Source organism: Hippoglossus hippoglossus, chromosome 24 (genome assembly GCF_009819705.1).
Source record: "Hippoglossus hippoglossus isolate fHipHip1 chromosome 24, fHipHip1.pri, whole genome shotgun sequence".
NCBI classification, from domain to species: domain Eukaryota; kingdom Metazoa; phylum Chordata; class Actinopteri; order Pleuronectiformes; family Pleuronectidae; genus Hippoglossus; species Hippoglossus hippoglossus.
The window spans coordinates 5,545,296-5,563,529 of NC_047174.1; the positions used below are offsets into that span (position 1 = coordinate 5,545,296).

The following is an 18,234-nucleotide window of genomic DNA, read 5'->3' on the forward strand; positions in this document are numbered from 1 at the left end:
TGTGTGTGAGCGTTATTTTTGTGAAGTTTGGGCTCCATGTTGTCCTCGTATGTATCAGGCTTATTAAACACTGGGATCCAGCGCTGTGGATGGATGTACGAGTGGATGGATGGGATGGGAGGCAGTGCCCCCCCGTAGCGGCGGGCGGGGCAGGCTGTGCGGCCTGTGTGGATGGCTCTAATGAGAGGGGGCGCCCCAAGTTTGGAGGGTTGCTCCCGCTCTCTCACCCTCACTGTGGCCACGGCTGCCTGTCATTAGGCGCCCGCTATCAGAGAGCATTCTGGGAAGTCATGCCACAAGGGCCTCCATGGAGCGTCCTATGTCTCTTTATGTCTCGCCACATTTTGGCCTTTTTTCTTTATTTTTTTTCTTGCCTCTTCTTTTTTATTTCCGCCTCATTTGTTTCATTCCCGCACTTGATCTCTCCCTGTATTTTCTCCGCCATCTTCCCGTCACGTTTGTCAAGCTGAGGGTTCGAGTCCTGACCCGACAGTAATGACCTCTTTGCTCCGATCCAGAACTGCATTGGTCTGGAGAGTCGATCCATAACGGCAGCTTTTTCTTTTCTTAATCGGAAGCCATTTATAGGCTAAGTGAGCAGCTAAGTTTTATCTGATTGGCCTTTTGACACATTTCTGTCAGCGTGTCGTGCAGACGTCTAAAGAGCAGAAGGAGTCGACTCTCCTGGCGTAGTTTAGGCCTCGGTTTTTGAAAGGCGCTGTGTGTGGGGCACAAAGCGAGCACTGTGCGGGGGAAAGGAGTTGGGGCCGGGCGCGTGCCAACCTGCAGAAGGCTCACTCCCACCAGCGCCGCCAAAGGTTGGCAAGGACTCTCCTCAGAAACACCACTGGAAAAAAAAAAAATAAATATTAAGAGGTTGTTTAAGTACTTAGAAGTGAAATACCTTCGGCCCTTTGGTCTTAATCGTGGATAGTCATAATTTTTCTTTCGTGGTTTGCACCTCCTCCTCCTCCTCCTCCTCCTCCTCCTCCTCCTCCTCCTCATTCACTTTCTCTCCATGACTTTCTCTTTCCCTCTCTCTCTCTCTGCGTCTGTCTTCCAGCTGTGGCTCCAGTTGTGCCGGAGCTGAGCAGTGACATCGACACCACAAACTTCGACGACATCGAGGAAGATAAAGGAGATGCTGAGACCTTTCCTGCTCCCAAAGCCTTCGTGGGCAACCAGCTTCCGTTCGTCGGCTTCACGTACTTCAAGGAGGACCAGTAAGTCTTTTATTCTGAAATGTATCCTGAGCTATTTTGTGCCCGTGTTTATTATTCATACATACCGATCTTATATTTTTAAATAGAACTTGATATGCTTTTGTCAGCATTACTGGGATTTTATGTAGATTTTCAAAATGTAGCGCTCCTGTTTAGGAATATGTTACCGGGGCCTCTCGGCTCAGGAAACGGCCTTAAGGTCAGCACTGAGGAAAAAAAACAGCTTCACACCCGTACCTTTAATACAGACTCGCACCAGTCACACACTGTTTGCCTGTTTGAGCTCCACACTGCCGCCTTGTTCCGACGGCCCCTTTAACTGCCCCCTCTGCTCACGATGGAAGTCCAGTTTCTAAGCCCCGGTCTCCATGAGGAGGAGAATTAAAAAAGCAGCACCTCTGTGTCTTATAGTGCTTCAGTCATCAATGATTCACCCTACAGGCGTGGGTTTGCTTTTCAGGCTCGTACTAATCCAGCTGAACATTCACATATATTCATGTAATTTCTCTTTCGCATGAAGCTCAGGAAATGGAGTCAAGAGGCTTCTTCTGAAGTCAATAGACAGACATGAATACATATTGGGAAGCTGATCAAACGTTGGCCTGCAGCGAAAACAGACTTCCTTGGATTTCAGATGCACCTTTACCATGAGTTTGAGAGAGACGCTCCGTCACATTGCAAATCTTATCTGTTAAAATGTGGCCAGGATCAGACTCCAGTGTGCTGGTCATGGCCTGATGTGACCCGCACGCGCAGAAGAACACGCTGTGCACGGAAGTAAACAAGGAGATAAAGTGGGTAATAAACATGGAGGCCACAGAAGTTTGTGGTTTAATTTTTCTCTCGATATGCTTTCAAACACGGACGGGTTACGATACAACCCCTCAAGTTTTGATTTGTACGGACGTGTCACCCCAAGTGCTTATGAGGTCTAGAACCTCGCTGTCCCTCCACTGACTCCGTCGCAGCTGTCTTCAATGTGTGTGTTCGCCTGAAAGTGTTGGTGCATTTCCATCAATCTACTGTTTTCCAGAAATCTCTGTCTGTCCGTATATGGCTCACACATCTCAAGAACCATTCATCTTATCGACTTCACACTCGGCATGTGTATTGATAAGAGCACAAGGAAGTGCAATTTTGAATTTGCTGCAATTTGGACACGTGATACTTTCAAAAGTTGGATAAACAGGCGATCGCCGCTCTGTAGCAGCAGCGGCTGTGTCTACAACAGCACATGCACAACAACGACAACTGATTCACCAGCTCAGGGTTCTGTGTACTGAGTCGAGCTTCATCGCACTTTGACTGAACAGGTGAACAGCAGCGGTGCCTTCAGGGTTCAACGGCAGTGGCTCAATTGCTGCAGGTCACTTTTATATAGTTTCAGAAATAAAACCAGGGGCCAAACAAACAGCCCATCCCAAACAGGTATTCTAGTTTTTACAAAGATGTGAAAACGATTCAGAAACAGGATGCAACTGGTCTTTACAGTGGCCGTAAAATGGCTTTCGATTCTGTGATCACTGTTCAGTAATGTGGCCCAGTTGTGTAATGATTCCCAGAGATAGTTGCCCACCATTACAAGTCCCCCGTCATGGTGAAGGGTTGGCAGCGGACGGTGTGGGTTGGAGGGTTGGAGGGTTTCTCTTTAGGTAAAAACATCCAGATGTAAGAAGGTCCGACGGATCCTCAGGCCCTATTGATTTTTCCACAGTGCAGGTTTTCTAGGTTTTACTCTGCAGGCATGAGCTCATGGGTCTTCAGCATGAAAGCCTCCTAAATGGTGGCCGTGAAGTCATGCATGTGGATGAACATTCAGCTGCCGCTTAACAAACCAATAGAAATGATGGATGTGGTTTGGGTGAAGCACGTCACTCGTTTGGGAGAGATTTGGACCAGTGGATGGTGCTGGATGTTGTCATGGCTGGAAAATCACCTCAGGTAAACTCTGTCACAAACTCTCACGGCTCTGCTCTGTCGTCTCACTCTCAGGCTGCTGAAGGGAAGCAACAGCCACTCGGCGGAGGATATCGAAGACTGTAAGGAAAACTCTGAGGATAAGGAATACTGCTCGGACAGTAAGAAAGAGGTGGGTGTCTTTAATATTATGGTAAAAAAAAAAAGAGGAGCGATAAGAGACATAGAATAAAAGATAATGACCATAAAAAGTAATATTTCTTTTCTCATCTGTGTGAGCAGCTTCAGAAGAAGCTTCATCAGCTGGAGGAGCAGCTCGACCATGAGATGCAGGCCAAAGATGAGCTGGACCACAAGTGCAAGTACAGAAAGCACACTTTCTTCAAAATTAATTTGATTTCAATAATTGCAATAAGTTATGTTTGTTGGTATGGATCTATTCTGGGACCCCCCTGTCCTTCCACATGCATACGTGGAAAGTCAAGACAACAGATGACATAGATTAGGTCAAATTCATAATGAAAAGGAGGTGCTGGGGGGGAGGTGGGTGGGGAAGTGGCTTGTCGGCAGCTAAAGCAACTTAAATAGAAATAAGAGCGTTGCCGACTGAAAGCGCAGGAGAAGATGAAAGAGGGAATCTGCTCGATTGCTGCAGACACATTTTCAGATTTTTCTCTCGGTTGATTTGAAGAAGAATAGAAAAGAAAATCACTTTTTACTTCAGCTCAGTGATGTTGGTGGATGTTGACAATAGCCCATTAGCGATGCTTGATTGGGGAAATCGGGTGAGTGGAAATTCTGGGTAAACGTTCTTATAAATTAGCATATAAGGGAAGAAAAAGTGAAGCATATACAAAGTGATTATAACAGAACACAAGACAAGTTCCTCTTGAGTCTGTGAAGTGGGTTTAAGTCTGTAATGAAACTTTTCTTTCTACTCAGAAATGCTACCAACCGTTTAGACAAGCTGGTCAAAGACTTAGATAAAGAGGTGAGTGTGGAAAGCGGAATGGATTACACACATGTTGGCTGCATGTTCAGTCCTCTCACCGTGTTCGTGAATCCCTCTCTGATCAGATGAACAGCCGGCAGAATGTCGAGGCCTCGCTGAGGCAGCTGGAGAGAGAGCGAGCCCTGCTGCAGCACGAGAGCGCCGACAACCTGCGCAAGGTGGAGTTTGAGACGGACAGAAAACGCGGCCTGGAGAATGAATGTAAGCACGAGGGAAAACCTGTGTCCAACTATCCATCCATCCCTTATCTACAATGCTTATCTTGTAAGGGTCGCAGGGGGGCTGGAGCCAATCCCAGCTGACAGAAATGAAAATTATATTGTTGAATAAGCTCAAAACTGTATTTCTAACTTACAGATCATCAGTTGTTCTCATTGTCTTTAGTTTAACCTGCAGATTCAATCCGACATTTTGTTTTTGACGATTAAAAGTGTTTAAGTATCTCAATTTAATAAAACTTAGGACGTCCCGAGAGCCCCATGTCCATCTGTGTTTGAGTGGGTGCATTATTCGATTTCTCCGGGGGGAAACTAAATCTGTTTTAATTGATCAGTGAACAACCTGAGGGACCAGCTAGAAGACCTCAGGAAGAGGAACCAGAACTCCCAGATATCCAGTGAGAAGAACACCCAGCTGCAGAAACAGGTGAGGGGACATCTTTAACTTTAACACAGCTTTATAGCTTTTTCTTTCTTCTATTGCTCATCTTTTTCATAATTCCTCACTGTTTCATACTTGAGTCAAACATGCTAATTTAAATATCCATAATCAAGCAAGCGACTGTGACTGCTGTTTTCATTATCTTTCTTTCTTTCCCCTCATTAAATCTCCTTCGCTGCTGTACTGGCCCCGTTTTTGTCTTCAGGAGGGGAAAAAAGTTTCATCCTGTCTGTTTCTCATCTGCAGCTGGAAGACGCCAACGCTGTGCTTCAGACCGAGCAGGAGGCGGCGGCGCGGCTGAAGAGGAGTCAAGGCGACGTGCAGAAACAGGCCCAGAGCCTGGAGGTTAGCCTCAGGGAGATGCAGGAGAAGTGCAGCCAGCTGGAAAACAGCAAGATGGAGCTGGAGAAGCAGCTGATGGGGCTGCAGGCCGAGCTGGAGAAGGAGAAAAGAGACCACAACCTCAGGACAGAAACCATCACTGACCTACAGGGTGAGACACGTTTGATCACAGCTGGTGTGGAGAAGAACTAAAATAAGTAGTTTTAAGTAGATTTAAAGCAAGAGAAGCAACTTTTGATGAAAGAAATTACTTATAAACAACTAGAATCATTGACCTGCGGTTGTATGCCTCTGCTAACCAGTACGGTTTCAGTCTACAAACATTTTTCCTAGACTCATATCAGTCACTGTGACCTTTGACCTTTAAGCACTGATATCTAATCAGTTAATCTTTGAGTCCAAGTGACCACTGGTCAAAATGTCCTAAAGGCAGATTTGAGATATGTTCAAGAGCCCGATAACAAGGTTTGTTAGGTCACTGTGAGTCTGAACATTATCACGAGGCATTCTTAAGATAATGCGTTCGCAAGCAGAAAATGGTTTTGACCTTTGACCTCCAACTTCTAACCAGGTCAAATTTGCGTGAAGTGAATGTTTGTGAAATTCCCTTTGAGTGTTTATATATTTGTATATTTCAAGAACATGAGCTCACCATGACCTTGACCTTTGACTCTTGACCACCAAAATTGAATCAGTTCATGTTTGAGTTTGAGTGAAAGTTCGTACCAACTTTTACGAAAATTCCCTGGAGGCGTTCCCGGGTTGTTGCGTTCACAAGGCAATGATACGCTCTGTGTGGTCTCAGCGACCTTGACGTTTGACTTTTGGGCACTTAAATCTAATCAGTTCAACCTTTAGTCAAACAGAAAGTTTGTGCCAAATTTAAAGAACTTCCCTCGTCCATTCTTCAGACGTACCACTTCCTCTTTGGGCTCCTGTTATGCAAACTTTGAATTTGATAAAATGCAAAACAGTCTCCCATAATTCTCAGCCGAAGCCACAGTGGCAGCTGTTCAGTGAATGTATATAGTCCATAGTTAAAGTCTCTAGTTTCTACCCACAGGCTGCACGCTGTGATGGGAAATTAACAATAAACTCAGTGTTTTATTTCAGTAATAACCAGTTAGACAAGCCCAGCCAACCTTTATTTAAAAGCTGTTTATATCCCAAACTTTAACGTGTCTGTTAAAATGATATAAAGTTAATTCCCTGCCATAACTGCAGCTAATCACACCCGGGTCTCTATTCAATTCAACTGCAGTAAACATCTCCTCGGTAGCAGGAAAGAGGCATTACACAACACTGCAGGCTGGACGGAGCATTAGATGTGAATCAGTGTTTTTTGGACCGGGCCTCGGGAAATGTCTGATCATAGGTGGAAACATCTGTTCAAGAGGCTGTAAAAAGCCAAAGCCGGAGCGAAGCCAGCGCCTCTTGTGAGTCGCTGTTTGGAAACTTTAACGTGCTCGGGCCGAGAGGTCGGACGGGACGTATCGAAACAACGGCGCTGCCTGTTTGCTGTGACGCCTCGTGTTTCTTTTTTTCCACATGGGTGGAGTCGGTCGACGGGGAAATAAACATCAAGTTCAGTGTTTTTTCATGTACTTTAAGGCGAACTCAAGCAGCAGCTCTGTAATGTCTCGTCTCAGATCATGTCTGAATACTTCAGGTGTATTTGCATGAATCTTTTGCAGTCAGATCATACGCACTTACTAATCCTCTAGTTGTCATGCTCTTATTTTTCGATCTCTGTAATTTCTGTTCCCATCCACAGGACAGATCTCTGGGCTGGAAGAAGAGGTGAAGGAGTTGAAGTCATCCCTCGCCGTGGTCCAGTCTGAGAAGAAGCAGCTCCATGAGAAGCTCAACGATCTCGAGAAGGTTTGTTTGTCATCTCTAAGTTTTGATTTCCAGGTTTATTCCTCCTGAAAACCTACATTTGACATTTCTAACTTGCATGATGCACATTTTCCATTTGCTACTGCCATATAGTAACTTCCTATGAAATATTAGCCCACTGGAAAACCTCATATATTCACGTCCGACTCTGTAGGAAAAGAGCAACCAAGAGATCGACCTGACGTTCAAGCTGAAGCAGCTGCAGCAGAGTCTGGAGCAGGAGGAGGCCGAGCACAAGGCCACCAAGGCCAAACTCGCCGATAAGAACACCATCTATCAGTCCATCGAGGAGGCGAAGTCTGAGGCCATGAAAGGTGAGAATCCAGGGGGACAAATATAAGACTGCAGGATAGACGGAAGCAGCAGTGACGGGTTTCTAGTTTAGAGTTCATTTACTCGCCCTCAGTGGTGGATCTAGGAATTTCCTAAATCGGGGGGGGGGGTCATATAGGCGGGACACAGCTTACACAGAGGGGCCAATTATATGTCCAACATCCACGCACAAGTCGTTCCTTGTTTACTGTTTGCTCTGTAGCTTTGAGCAAAGCCACACGTCATCGAGTATATTTAGAAAATTGACCCTTGCTCTTTAAAAATGCTTCGAAAAATGAAAATTCTTACCAAGTCATCTTTCATAGTTATTGTTAGTAAGTTAGTATTTTATTTTTCAAAAGACTACTGACAAGATAGGGGCACTTCAGGGGTCCATTGCCCCCCTGGCCCCGGCCCTGGATCCGGCCCTGCTCACCTTATATACTGAGACAATAAAACAAGGAGACTGTTTTGAGTCTTGAAAGTGAGAGAGCAGTTTAATCGATCAGGGCGGCTGCAGCAGAAATGAAATGGCCATTAGAAAAAGCCGAAGGTCAGATTTTATTGAGTGAACCTTGAACAAACAGCATTTGAAAACCATTTGACAGAAAACTGTAACGGACCGGCCTTCGAACATTCTGCTCTGATTGTCCGTCTTCCCGCACGCTGCCATTTATCCAGCACACCCAGCAGGATCAGAGCAGCAAAAAATTGTTTTATCAATACTGTGCCCTGGAGTGCGGCATATAGCTCTCCCCCCCCCTGATGGTTCTCCCTGGTTAATTTCCCTTCGGTCCAGAGGTGGAGAGCACGCTGGTCGAGGAGCGAAGCCTGAAGCTGCAGGTGGAGAGCAAAGTGATGCAGCTGGAGAAGGACCACTCCATGCTGGACTGTGACTACAAGCAGGCGCAGCACAACCTGCAAGAGCTGAAGGCACAGAAGGAGAAACTCTCTGAGGAGGTGCGTCCATCTCTGTGTACAATAACTGACTATATGACACTCGGTGTTTAACTGTGACCTGGACTCAATGACAAACTTGAACATCTAAATATGAGAAGTGGAAGTAACAGAAAATAACTGATAAACACGGAGGAGATGAAAACGAACATGAAGTGGAATCAAATATCCAAGGTTTGATTAATTTAAAGCTGATCTGATTCACGACAGTTGTGATGTGGTGAATCTGAACCGTGTTTCATCATGTTTCACATCTTAACATTCATAATTTATCACAACACAAAATCCCCATTTATCATTTAAGGAAAGACGCCTCGAGGGTGGAAGTAAAAAAAAACTAAACAGAACGGAACAAAATGATGAAAATGCTTCCAAGAGAGAAATTGAGTCATATATTGGCATTTAATCTGAACTTATTGACATTTTATCTTTAACTGTATTGCTCGGATGTTTCTCCGCTCATTACTCACAACAACCAAACTGACATTTAATCGTTTACAACATGCAAATTCTGTTACTTCCGGCCAAACTGTCAATCAAATAGCACGCCCTCGGATTTGTGCATCGAGCTTTTGGCTCTCGGCTTGCGGGCCTGCTTGTGATGGCGTGCAACGGTAGCGGGCGAATTTGCATTAGTGGTTGCAGGTAATGTCATCACGTGTTGACTGGGGAGAAAGATTTTTAACTCTCAGACAGACGGAAACAGGAAGAGGACGTCTGGGACCCTCTGACGGGCCTTTGTCCTTATTTTTAGACTTTTTCTCGACTAACAAATTCATGGTGTAATCCGTCATGAAAATTGAAAACGTTAATGGTGCGCCCCCGTGTGTTTGTGCAGGTGAAGAGCTTGAGCTCACGCCTGGAGCAGGAGATCCACAAGCGCAGTATGAGCGAGAGAGAAGTGAAGATGCAGAACCAGCAGGTGTCGGTGCTCCGCTCCTCAGAGAAGCAGCTCAAACAGGAGGTCAACCACCTGCTGGACATTAAGCAGATCCTGGAGAAGCAGAACCAGGACCACCGCAGGTCTCTCAAACACACACACACAGACACACACACACATGCAGCATTTTGTAATGTTGTCATATTTTTGGCGAGTGAATGTGGAGAGTCTCGCTCATCTGATCTGAGTGAAGTGCTCTGGCTCTGGTTGTGCGTTGGCTCCGAGCGATGACTGACAGAGTTTTGGTGCCGTTTCAGGGAGAAGCAGGGGGCCGACAGCCAGCTGAAGGATCTGAAGGACCAGTTGGAGGCAGAGCAATATTTCACAGTAATTTATTTTTATTTTATCCCTGTTATATTTGTGAACGCAGTCAAACAGCTAAATATTAGAAGCGCTGCATGGCTTAGCTAACAAAGAACAAAATGTAATAGTACTGTGTTTGACTTGAACAGGAAAATGTTTTTATCTCATTCGTGGGTTTTCATCAGAGCTCGACCGCAGAGGCAGTTTAAACCTTAAACTTTATAAATAATAAGAAAATACAAAAAGTAAATTTACAACTTGGATTGAGAAAATTCTAAATTTTCTGTAAAATGTAAACATAAATGCGCATCTTTTCTGCATTGTTTATTCTAGAAAAATACATTTCTATATTGGCAAACTAGTTTTCACCCTCCAGTTCAATGTATCTGCATTCATGTGTAACTGGCTGAATCTGCCTGTGTTCCTCCTCCCAGACACTTTACAAGACGCAGATCCGAGAGCTGAAGGACGATTGTGACGAGAGAAATAAGATGTTTAAACAGGCTCAGCAGCGACTGGCGGAATATCAGGAGGACAGGTAACTGTGCTTACACACATCAGTGCCTGTGTTTACATGGACAACACCATTCTGATTGCTGATCTTATCCTGGAAAATTCTCGGTTGTGTTGTTTACATGAGTTGCTGGTAGAATATTCCATTCATATTCCTGTTTGCGTGTCAGAGCAGAGTCTGATTCACTTCGTTACTTTGGAATCCTGGTTGTATGTCGACGTCACAAAATGCCATGAAAACTCCAATCGGACGTAATAATGAAACTAAAACTCCACATGTCTTAAGTTGATTATTGTTTATTCTGTGTTTGACCTTATTCAGGTTAATATCAGAATGTGACTGAAATCACCTGATTGGTTTGGAAGTGATTTTATATGATCTGATTCTGTTTTAGACAACAAATGGAAAAGACACAGAAAAAACAAGGATGGAAAAAGTGAAACATGAACAGAAATATAAAACAAAATAAACGTATAAATAGGATGTAACTAAAACACAAGTTAAAGAATCATTCAGGACAATAATAAAACTGAAAAGTCCCATATGCTGTTGTTACGCAGTTCACATTTATCTGTACTTTTAACGAATGTAGCAGACTTTCCAGATTAGTTTTGTTTGGCCTCTGTGAATTCATCCCACTGCCAAAAAAAGCAGCATATGACCTTTAGCTGGATGAGAAGAGTTTGACCAGATTAGCATCATTCCCAGATGCTCCCGCCTCCGAGTGCTGTGGACGAGGATTTCGGCTTCGCTGCCGAGTTCAATAACTCACTCTCGGGAGAAACTTTAATATCGTGCCTTTAGAAGAAGGTCATTTAAATACTCATATGTTCGCAGTATAGTTTCTGACTTTCGTAACGTCAGCAGGGATTTCTTCTGTAGCTCAAAAGATTTCTCCAGTTCTCACTGTTTAATGAGACGATGATAACGGCTCCTTCCGTCCGCAGGGATTCGATGACGTCCCAGCTGGAGGCCAGTCTGACCAAGGCCGACTCGGAGCAGCTGGCTCGCTCCATCGCTGAGGAGCAGTACTCCGACCTGGAGAAGGAGAAGATCATGAAGGAGCTGGAGATAAAAGACATGATGGCGAGACACAAGCAGGAGCTCGGCGACAAGGAGGCCACCATCAGCTCGGTGAGATCATAGCTGGCATCAAGATCTTTTTTCTTTTACTTGGTTCTGTCCAGAAACAGTGCTTCAAAAGCATAAAACTAGTTCAACTGGAATTCATATTCAGGGGCCGCGAAACTCGATTTGCTGACACATTTCTATACTGCACTTTACTGCCACCAACAGGTCGATCAGTGTAACAACTTAAACTGGCAAGATGGGAAAAAGATGTTAACAACACAGGAAGCCGCTTACATAACGCTGAGGGAGTGTTTTGATTGGTCAAAAGCTCCACAGTTAATTAGTTGACTAACAAGTAGTTCATTTCTCCAGATATTCAACGTGATTTAAAACTGACGACCAGAACCCACAACAACCTCTTTCCATTTCATTCCTCCTGTGAATCACGTCTTGGAAATGTGCTCTATAAATACAGTTGCTTGCTTGTTATTGTTTGTGTGGCTCACGTCTCTCCTGTCCCCCCCCCTTCACAGCTGGAAGAGTCCAATCGCACGCTGACGGTGGACGTAGCGAACCTGGCCAGCGAGAAAGAGGAGCTCAACAACCAGCTAAAGGGAATGCAGCAACGTGAGTGTCAGTTTGAGTTAATGAGCAGCGCACACAGGAGATTTTAACAGGGCTGACATTTCATTAGGTTTCTGGGAAAAGTGTCTAAGAGCCGTCTTAACATCCACGTGATTTACTGGGAAGAGGCCGTGAAATGTCACAAGAAGTCGACGTCAGTGTCTATAGAAAGATGTTGTGCATTGCCATTCAGTAAAAGTGCACCTGAGCCCTGAATTAATTTCCATGCCTGCTATTTATACAGATCTGCAGCAATCCAAGGAGGAGGAGAAGCAGATGACCTCGGTCAAAGTGTCGTTTGAAAAGCTGCTGCAGAATGAAAGGACACTAAAAATTCAGGTGTGTGTCTGGACGCCCACACAGGTTGTTTATATCAATATGTGTTGTTAAGAAACATTTTTCAGCTACAGTCTTGTGTTGAACTCTGGGCAAAGTATAGAACTCTGTCTTTCAGCAGCATCGATGCTCCTGCGGGCTTCCTTCTCCACAAACTTATATTTATCACAAATGGATCTTTGTGACGCTGTCGTTTTTTGCTCTCAGGCTATCAATAAGCTGGCGGAGGTCATGAACAGGAGACAGACGATGCGCGGAGGCAGCCGCAGCATCGACACCGAGGTGCACAGGAAGGAGAAGGAGAACAGGAAGCTGCAGCTGGAGCTGAGGACGGAGAAGGAGAAGCTCAACAGCACCATCATCAGATACCAGAGAGAGATGACGGACATGCAGGCGGTCAGTGCACATGGCCCAAAAAATACAGCAATTTCATTATGAATACATTTTCCAAAAGAACATCTGTTTCTATTCCAGAAGCTGGATGATGTAGTGACATGCGGATGAAGATGTCACTTACATATTACTATATTTTCAAAAAATGCTAGAGTAGTGTAGGAGGAAAAGTCCTTTTTGTTTGAGGCCAAGACTATTAACCTTTTATTTTTGGAACTTGGACAAACTACTGTGTCCATTTATTGAACCATGCTTCCAATTAAAATCCAGTTTTGATCAATGAAGCAGCCCAGAAATTCAATTAAGTGTGTTTGTGTGTGTCGCTCAGATGATAGCCGAGGAGAACCAGGTGCGTCTGGAGCTTCAGATGGCGTTGGACAGTAAGGACAGCGACATCGAGCAGCTGCGCTGTCAGATCACCTCCCTCAGCGTTCACTCTCTCGACTCCACCAGCATCAGCAGTGGTAACGACCTGGACGTGGTCGACGGATATCCAGGTAAACGCACTCCTCGCCACATCGATCCGTTTCCAACATTTCATGAGCAGACACACTTCTGCACGCACTCTCCTCGTTCTTCCTGAGTTCCTGCTGTTCTCACTCTGACTCCCTTTGTCTTCCAGACCGATTGTGTTTGACTTTCTCCTTTTTATCCTCCTTCCTCTTTTCCCCTGTCTCTCACTCCTGCTCCACTTCTCTCCCCGGGGTCGGACTCAGTGCGCATTTCTCACTCTCACACCTCTGAGTCCATGTCCTTCACCTACCAGCGCACACACAAATCTGTCTGCATCGACACCCGGCCTAACCTCCGCTCGGCTCGTCCTCTCTTTGACTCCTCTGACTCTGACGGTGAAGAAGAATATGAGCAGTTGGAGCAGGGCCGCCGGCCCCTGGCCCTCACCTACGAACAGGCCCCTGAGCCTCACTCTGCAGGTGACCCTGCATGGAGGTTTAAACCTGGGCTGGGGATGGAAACAGTGGTTTATAACTGGGGTTCCCAAACCTTTCAGCCCCGTCTCCCAAAATAACAGTGGCAGAGATGTTCAACCCCCATTATCCCTGGTTCTTGATTTATTTTTTACTTTTATAGTTATTATTGTAGATGTATCCTTCCTTTTTTTATCTTACGTAACAGTAGTTATAGTTTTTATTCCATTTGTTTAAAACATCTTCAGTGTCTGGTGACCCCTCTAAAGGGTCCCGACCCCTAGTTTGGGAACCTCTGGTTTAAAACATAGACCGTATATAAAGATGGACGACATGCCTGCTCCCTGAAAATTAAGCCAAAGCATCTTGATAAATCCTGCCTCCTCCATGTTAGTGGATGGGACATGCACCAAACTAAAAAGTCACAGGCTAAAAAAAGGTGTTTTCTATGATTTTAGGTCGTTCTTATCACACTGATGTTTGATGTGTTCATTTTTCTACTGCTTTTAGTTAGTTATTTGATAAACGAGTTGAAACATCACGATCTTTACTGTCCAGACTCTGGCTCCTAAAGTGCAAGATGGCAGCGTTCGTATCTGGGATATTTTGGCTTCATTTCCGGATAGTGCGAACAAGTGGAGACGCGTCGTCCATCTTTATTTTACAGTCTATGGTGTTGTAACATTTATCCATCCATCAAAAATTGTGCTGTTCTCATCCCCATTCCCTCAGTTTGGAAAGAAATGACTGCAGCTCTGGTTCAAGCCTGCAGTTAATCCCTCTGCTGTGTTGACTCTGCCTCCGCTGCGCTTTAATCCTCTTCAGTGTTCTCTGGACACGAGAACTCACAGCTTCTGCTCTGCTTTGTTGAAATTTATTCCACTCACTGAAAAAGCTGTGACAGTTTGTGCAGGGTTGTTTTATTTTATTGACTAGATATTGATCCCCGATAACCCTCATAGCTCCCCCTGATTGGTGTGTCAGTGTTTGTTGAAAACAAAGAGCAGGACTTCCTGTCGCTGACCCAAAATCATTTCCTCTCTGAGCGACTCCACCAAAGTATTCTTCTAAGTGCTTCACATGAGTAAAGTCTTCTCCTCTTTGTTTTCACATCTTCCTGTTTTTTGCTTTTTCTCTCCACAAACTACAGACTCCAGGCTCGAGGGTTGGATTTCACTTCCGGCCAAGAACACAAAGCGGTTTAGCTGGGACAAGAAAGTAACGTGGCCCCCATTATTTCTCATATCGACTGATTTTGTTTTCGTTGTAATTACCACTGCACACTGAGTCATTTCCCTCCTCTCACCCCGTCGCCTCCTGTTTTTTCCCTTTTGTTTTTCAGTATGTGGTGGTGAGCAGCAAAAAGATCCTGTTCTACCACAGCGAGCAGGACCGAGAGGTGGCCAACCCGTTCATGACCCTGGAAATCGAGTGAGTCCTTTACAGCAGGGTTTCAACAAGAAATAATGACTATACACTTTTATGTGAAACATTTTCATCAGTAGTTTCTTAAACACATTTTATGATTAAGTCACATTACAACCTTGGATATGCAGCCTTTCTGTCCGTTCATTCATTATCTCAGGGGGTGAAAAGTTAGCTTTAAATTAATATACCTGACATCTACGTGCCATTTTAAATCTTTAGTTCTCTTTAGTTACACATGTAAACTTTGCAATGCTGAGAGAAATAATTCCTCTTATGATCCCGGGTGAGCTAAAGTAACTCCCTCCCTCCTGCAGTAAACTGTTCCACGTCCGACCCGTCACTCAGACTGATGTGTATCGTGCAGATGCCAAAGAAATTCCACGAATATTCCAGGTAATGATCCCGGAAGCCCATTATTCCCGCCTCTCCTTCTCTGACTGTCTGTCTGAATCACGTACTCAAAAATTAAATGAGTTAATAATGCAATGAATAACATTTGCATTCCCTGTCTTCTCTCCCTCCAGATCCTGTATGCCAACGAGGGGGAGAGCAAGCGGGAGCAGGAGGTCGCGGTGGAGGCCGCGCCGTTCGGTGACCGCCCGTCCTACATCAACCACAAGGGCCACGAGTTCATCCTCACGCTCTATCACTTCCCGTCCACCTGCGAGGCGTGCACTCGGCCGCTGTGGCACGTGTTCAAGCCCCCGCCCGCCCTCGAGTGCCGCCGCTGCCACACCAAGTGCCACAAAGAACACCTGGACAAAAAGGAGGAGGTTATCGTGCCGTGCAAGGGTCAGTGACGCTGAATGTACAATTAAATGTTGTGGCTTTCATCAGTCTATCAGAAAGTAGAAAAAAGAAAACCTTCACCCTTATATACCCCAAATAAACATGATTCATAATGAATAAAGCAGAACAGAAATCTAAAAATCTTCATTTTCAAAAACTATAAATGTAAGGAACAATTATAGAAACAGTTTTCAATACATTTTCTTTTGGTAAATGAATGGATTCATAGTTTCAGCTATATATTATATGAGTAATCAAAAACCAATGAGGACCAATGGTGGTCTTATATTATATTATATCCTTGAGGAAAGTATATAACATTTAAATAATAGTTATTATAATTATTTAATTGTTTTTGTTACACATTATAGATTTTTAACCTTTTTTGATATTTGACCTGATATTTCAAACTCAGCGGTCCAGTACACCCCCCCACCACCACCTGGAGAATCAAAACCTGTTCTTTTTTTGTTTTTTACAGTGAACTATGACATGTCCACTGCCAAAGAGCTGCTCCTGCTGAGCAACTCGCAGGAGGAGCAACAGCGCTGGGTCAGCCACCTCCTCAAACGCATCCCGAGGAAACATCCGACCATGAGTCCTCCCTCTGCGCCGAACAGCCCGCCTGAAGCCACATCGCGCTCCTCTCCGCGGAACTCACCGCGGCCGTCACCCAGGGGTTCGCCTCACCTGTCGTCCCACCGTCGAGCCATAAGGGTCCAGTCCAGCAAACCGCAGTCGTCAGGGAATACCAGGTAAGACCCTGGGGAGAGAGAGAGAGAGAGAGAGAGAGAGAGAGAGAGAGTTCACCCCAACAGTAAAACTTCTCTTTTTCTTTGATTGAAGTAGTTTTTCTTTTTATTCCAAGGTCATACTTTAGTTTTAATTCAAACCACAAAACAGTGCATTCTTCCAATTCAAAATCTCCATGTATTCATATAACAATTTTGAATCGGACTTGTTTATAAAATTGTACGAACAATGTCAAGGAAAAAGCTGCAAAAACACTCGATGAATGTTCTAAAGGATGAATCTGTATTTCATTGATCTGTTCAGGTTTCAGAGCCTTTCTCTCATTTCTGTTTGTATGTAATCGTGTTTAAATGGGAGGTTTTCAATGTGAATTTTAAAATGACATTTCCAGAGAATATTTAAAGACAATCTTATCTTAAATCTGTTGTGTGGTGCTCATCAGCTTTTCATTTGTGTTTCCTACTAATTATCATCATCACCTCCTTTAAGTGGAATCGTTTTCTGAGCTGTCACCATCACGACCTTATGAACTGTAACTGGATGTGATCGGTTTCTTTTTACAGCAAGAAACATATCTTTTGGGGAAAATGAGGCGCGAACCGCTGGATGCTAATTACCATGCTCATTACGTCACTGCTTCATATTTGCATTCTGACGAGTGTCAGCCAGTTTTAGTCCTTTAATCTTTTTGCACATCAGCTCAATCAGACGTGACGTGAACTTTGCGGAGCTTCAACTTTTGTTTTAAAGTCCGCTTCAGCTGATTCAGACGTTTGTGCAGCTCCTCCGGCTAATGTCTGAAAAAGTCCAGGTTGAACCTTTTTTTACTCTCATACAGTGAAAACTAGATTCCTGGATCTGCCTATTTAATCCTAATGCGCTCCGTCCTGCGGTCACACACCTTCACAAAAATAGAATTCAGTTCAGTAGTTTTTCGCGTAATCCTGCTGCTAATCTGATATTTTTGCTTTAAACGATGCATAACGCTGTTTGCACCATTAACACTCCAACATGGCCCCTCACTCAGCGTCAGTTTCCACCTAATCGAATAGAAACCATGAGAGTGAGAGTTACTAAGTGTGTCTGTCGTGTTTTCTGTGACTGATTAAGTCTCAGTTTGTCAAAGTTTTCCCTCACAGCCACACCCTGACTCTCCTCCCCCCCCAGCACTGGCCCCATGCTCCGCATCATCCTCCACTGACCCCTGACCTCTTCACCTCTGACCCCACCTTTCTAACGTCTCTCATGCTGGGAGACTGTAAGTAGCAGAAATGTGTGTGTTTGCCAGCCTCCTCGCCCGCTCACCCGCTCGCCTCCTCGCCCGCTCACCCGCTCGCCTCCTCACCCGCTCACCCGCCATAGTGCCGTGCTGTTGTGCCTGTTAACCCCCTCCTCATTATGAGCTGCATTTAGTCACCTCACAGCTCCACACTGCCCCCTGGTGAACATGGCGGACATTGCCCTCGAGACATTATGAGGCTCCTGACCCCTCGGTGACCTTCATTACTGTTTCAGATTGCTTGAGTTTGGCCTGAGAGATTGGAATTGGTCGTTGGATGATGATGATGATGATGATATGTTCTTCTGAAGAAGAGGTGAAAGAGGGGGGACAGAGGGTAACCGCACCTCTGCACGGATCGAGTGTGTGTGGTTGCAGTGTGTAGGCGTAGAAACGAGCATGTTGTTTTTGTGTGTGTGATCTTCAAATTTGCAGCCGAGTGTCAATCAGGAACTCAGTGTTTGTGTCTCGTGAGAAGAACAGTTTGACGTTGTGGATAAATCTGCAGGTTGCACATAATCACCTGCACAAACAGGAGACGGCTTTGGGAAAAAAC

At 44.9% G+C, this 18,234-nt stretch overlaps 1 protein-coding gene across 7 annotated transcripts in view; it reads left to right on the forward strand.

Moving 5' to 3' along the window:
- Positions 1 to 18,234, forward strand: part of LOC117757961 (rho-associated protein kinase 2-like) — a 32,230-nt gene that overhangs the window by 13,346 nt on the left and 650 nt on the right. The window contains exons 9-34 of one of the 7 annotated variants that reach the window (XM_034579194.1): positions 1,064 to 1,223; positions 3,216 to 3,312; positions 3,423 to 3,502; positions 4,083 to 4,131; positions 4,218 to 4,353; positions 4,706 to 4,797; positions 5,059 to 5,305; positions 6,929 to 7,035; positions 7,208 to 7,367; positions 8,165 to 8,325; positions 9,161 to 9,345; positions 9,520 to 9,589; positions 10,000 to 10,103; positions 11,027 to 11,213; positions 11,684 to 11,777; positions 12,019 to 12,113; positions 12,318 to 12,506; positions 12,832 to 13,000; positions 13,220 to 13,435; positions 14,574 to 14,647; positions 14,772 to 14,860; positions 15,172 to 15,250; positions 15,382 to 15,649; positions 16,128 to 16,401; positions 17,567 to 17,657; positions 17,915 to 18,015. In XM_034579194.1, the coding sequence (XP_034435085.1) occupies positions 1,064 to 1,223; positions 3,216 to 3,312; positions 3,423 to 3,502; positions 4,083 to 4,131; positions 4,218 to 4,353; positions 4,706 to 4,797; positions 5,059 to 5,305; positions 6,929 to 7,035; positions 7,208 to 7,367; positions 8,165 to 8,325; positions 9,161 to 9,345; positions 9,520 to 9,589; positions 10,000 to 10,103; positions 11,027 to 11,213; positions 11,684 to 11,777; positions 12,019 to 12,113; positions 12,318 to 12,506; positions 12,832 to 13,000; positions 13,220 to 13,435; positions 14,574 to 14,647; positions 14,772 to 14,860; positions 15,172 to 15,250; positions 15,382 to 15,649; positions 16,128 to 16,401; positions 17,567 to 17,600 (3,416 nt within the window). In that variant the 3' untranslated portion in view covers positions 17,601 to 17,657; positions 17,915 to 18,015. The remainder of the gene's footprint in view (positions 1 to 1,063; positions 1,224 to 3,215; positions 3,313 to 3,422; positions 3,503 to 4,082; positions 4,132 to 4,217; positions 4,354 to 4,705; positions 4,798 to 5,058; positions 5,306 to 6,928; positions 7,036 to 7,207; positions 7,368 to 8,164; positions 8,326 to 9,160; positions 9,346 to 9,519; positions 9,590 to 9,999; positions 10,104 to 11,026; positions 11,214 to 11,683; positions 11,778 to 12,018; positions 12,114 to 12,317; positions 12,507 to 12,831; positions 13,001 to 13,219; positions 13,436 to 14,573; positions 14,648 to 14,771; positions 14,861 to 15,171; positions 15,251 to 15,381; positions 15,650 to 16,127; positions 16,402 to 17,566; positions 17,658 to 17,914; positions 18,016 to 18,234) is intronic. The other 6 variants (XM_034579193.1, XM_034579192.1, XM_034579195.1 and 3 more) reach the window with 6 other exon arrangements.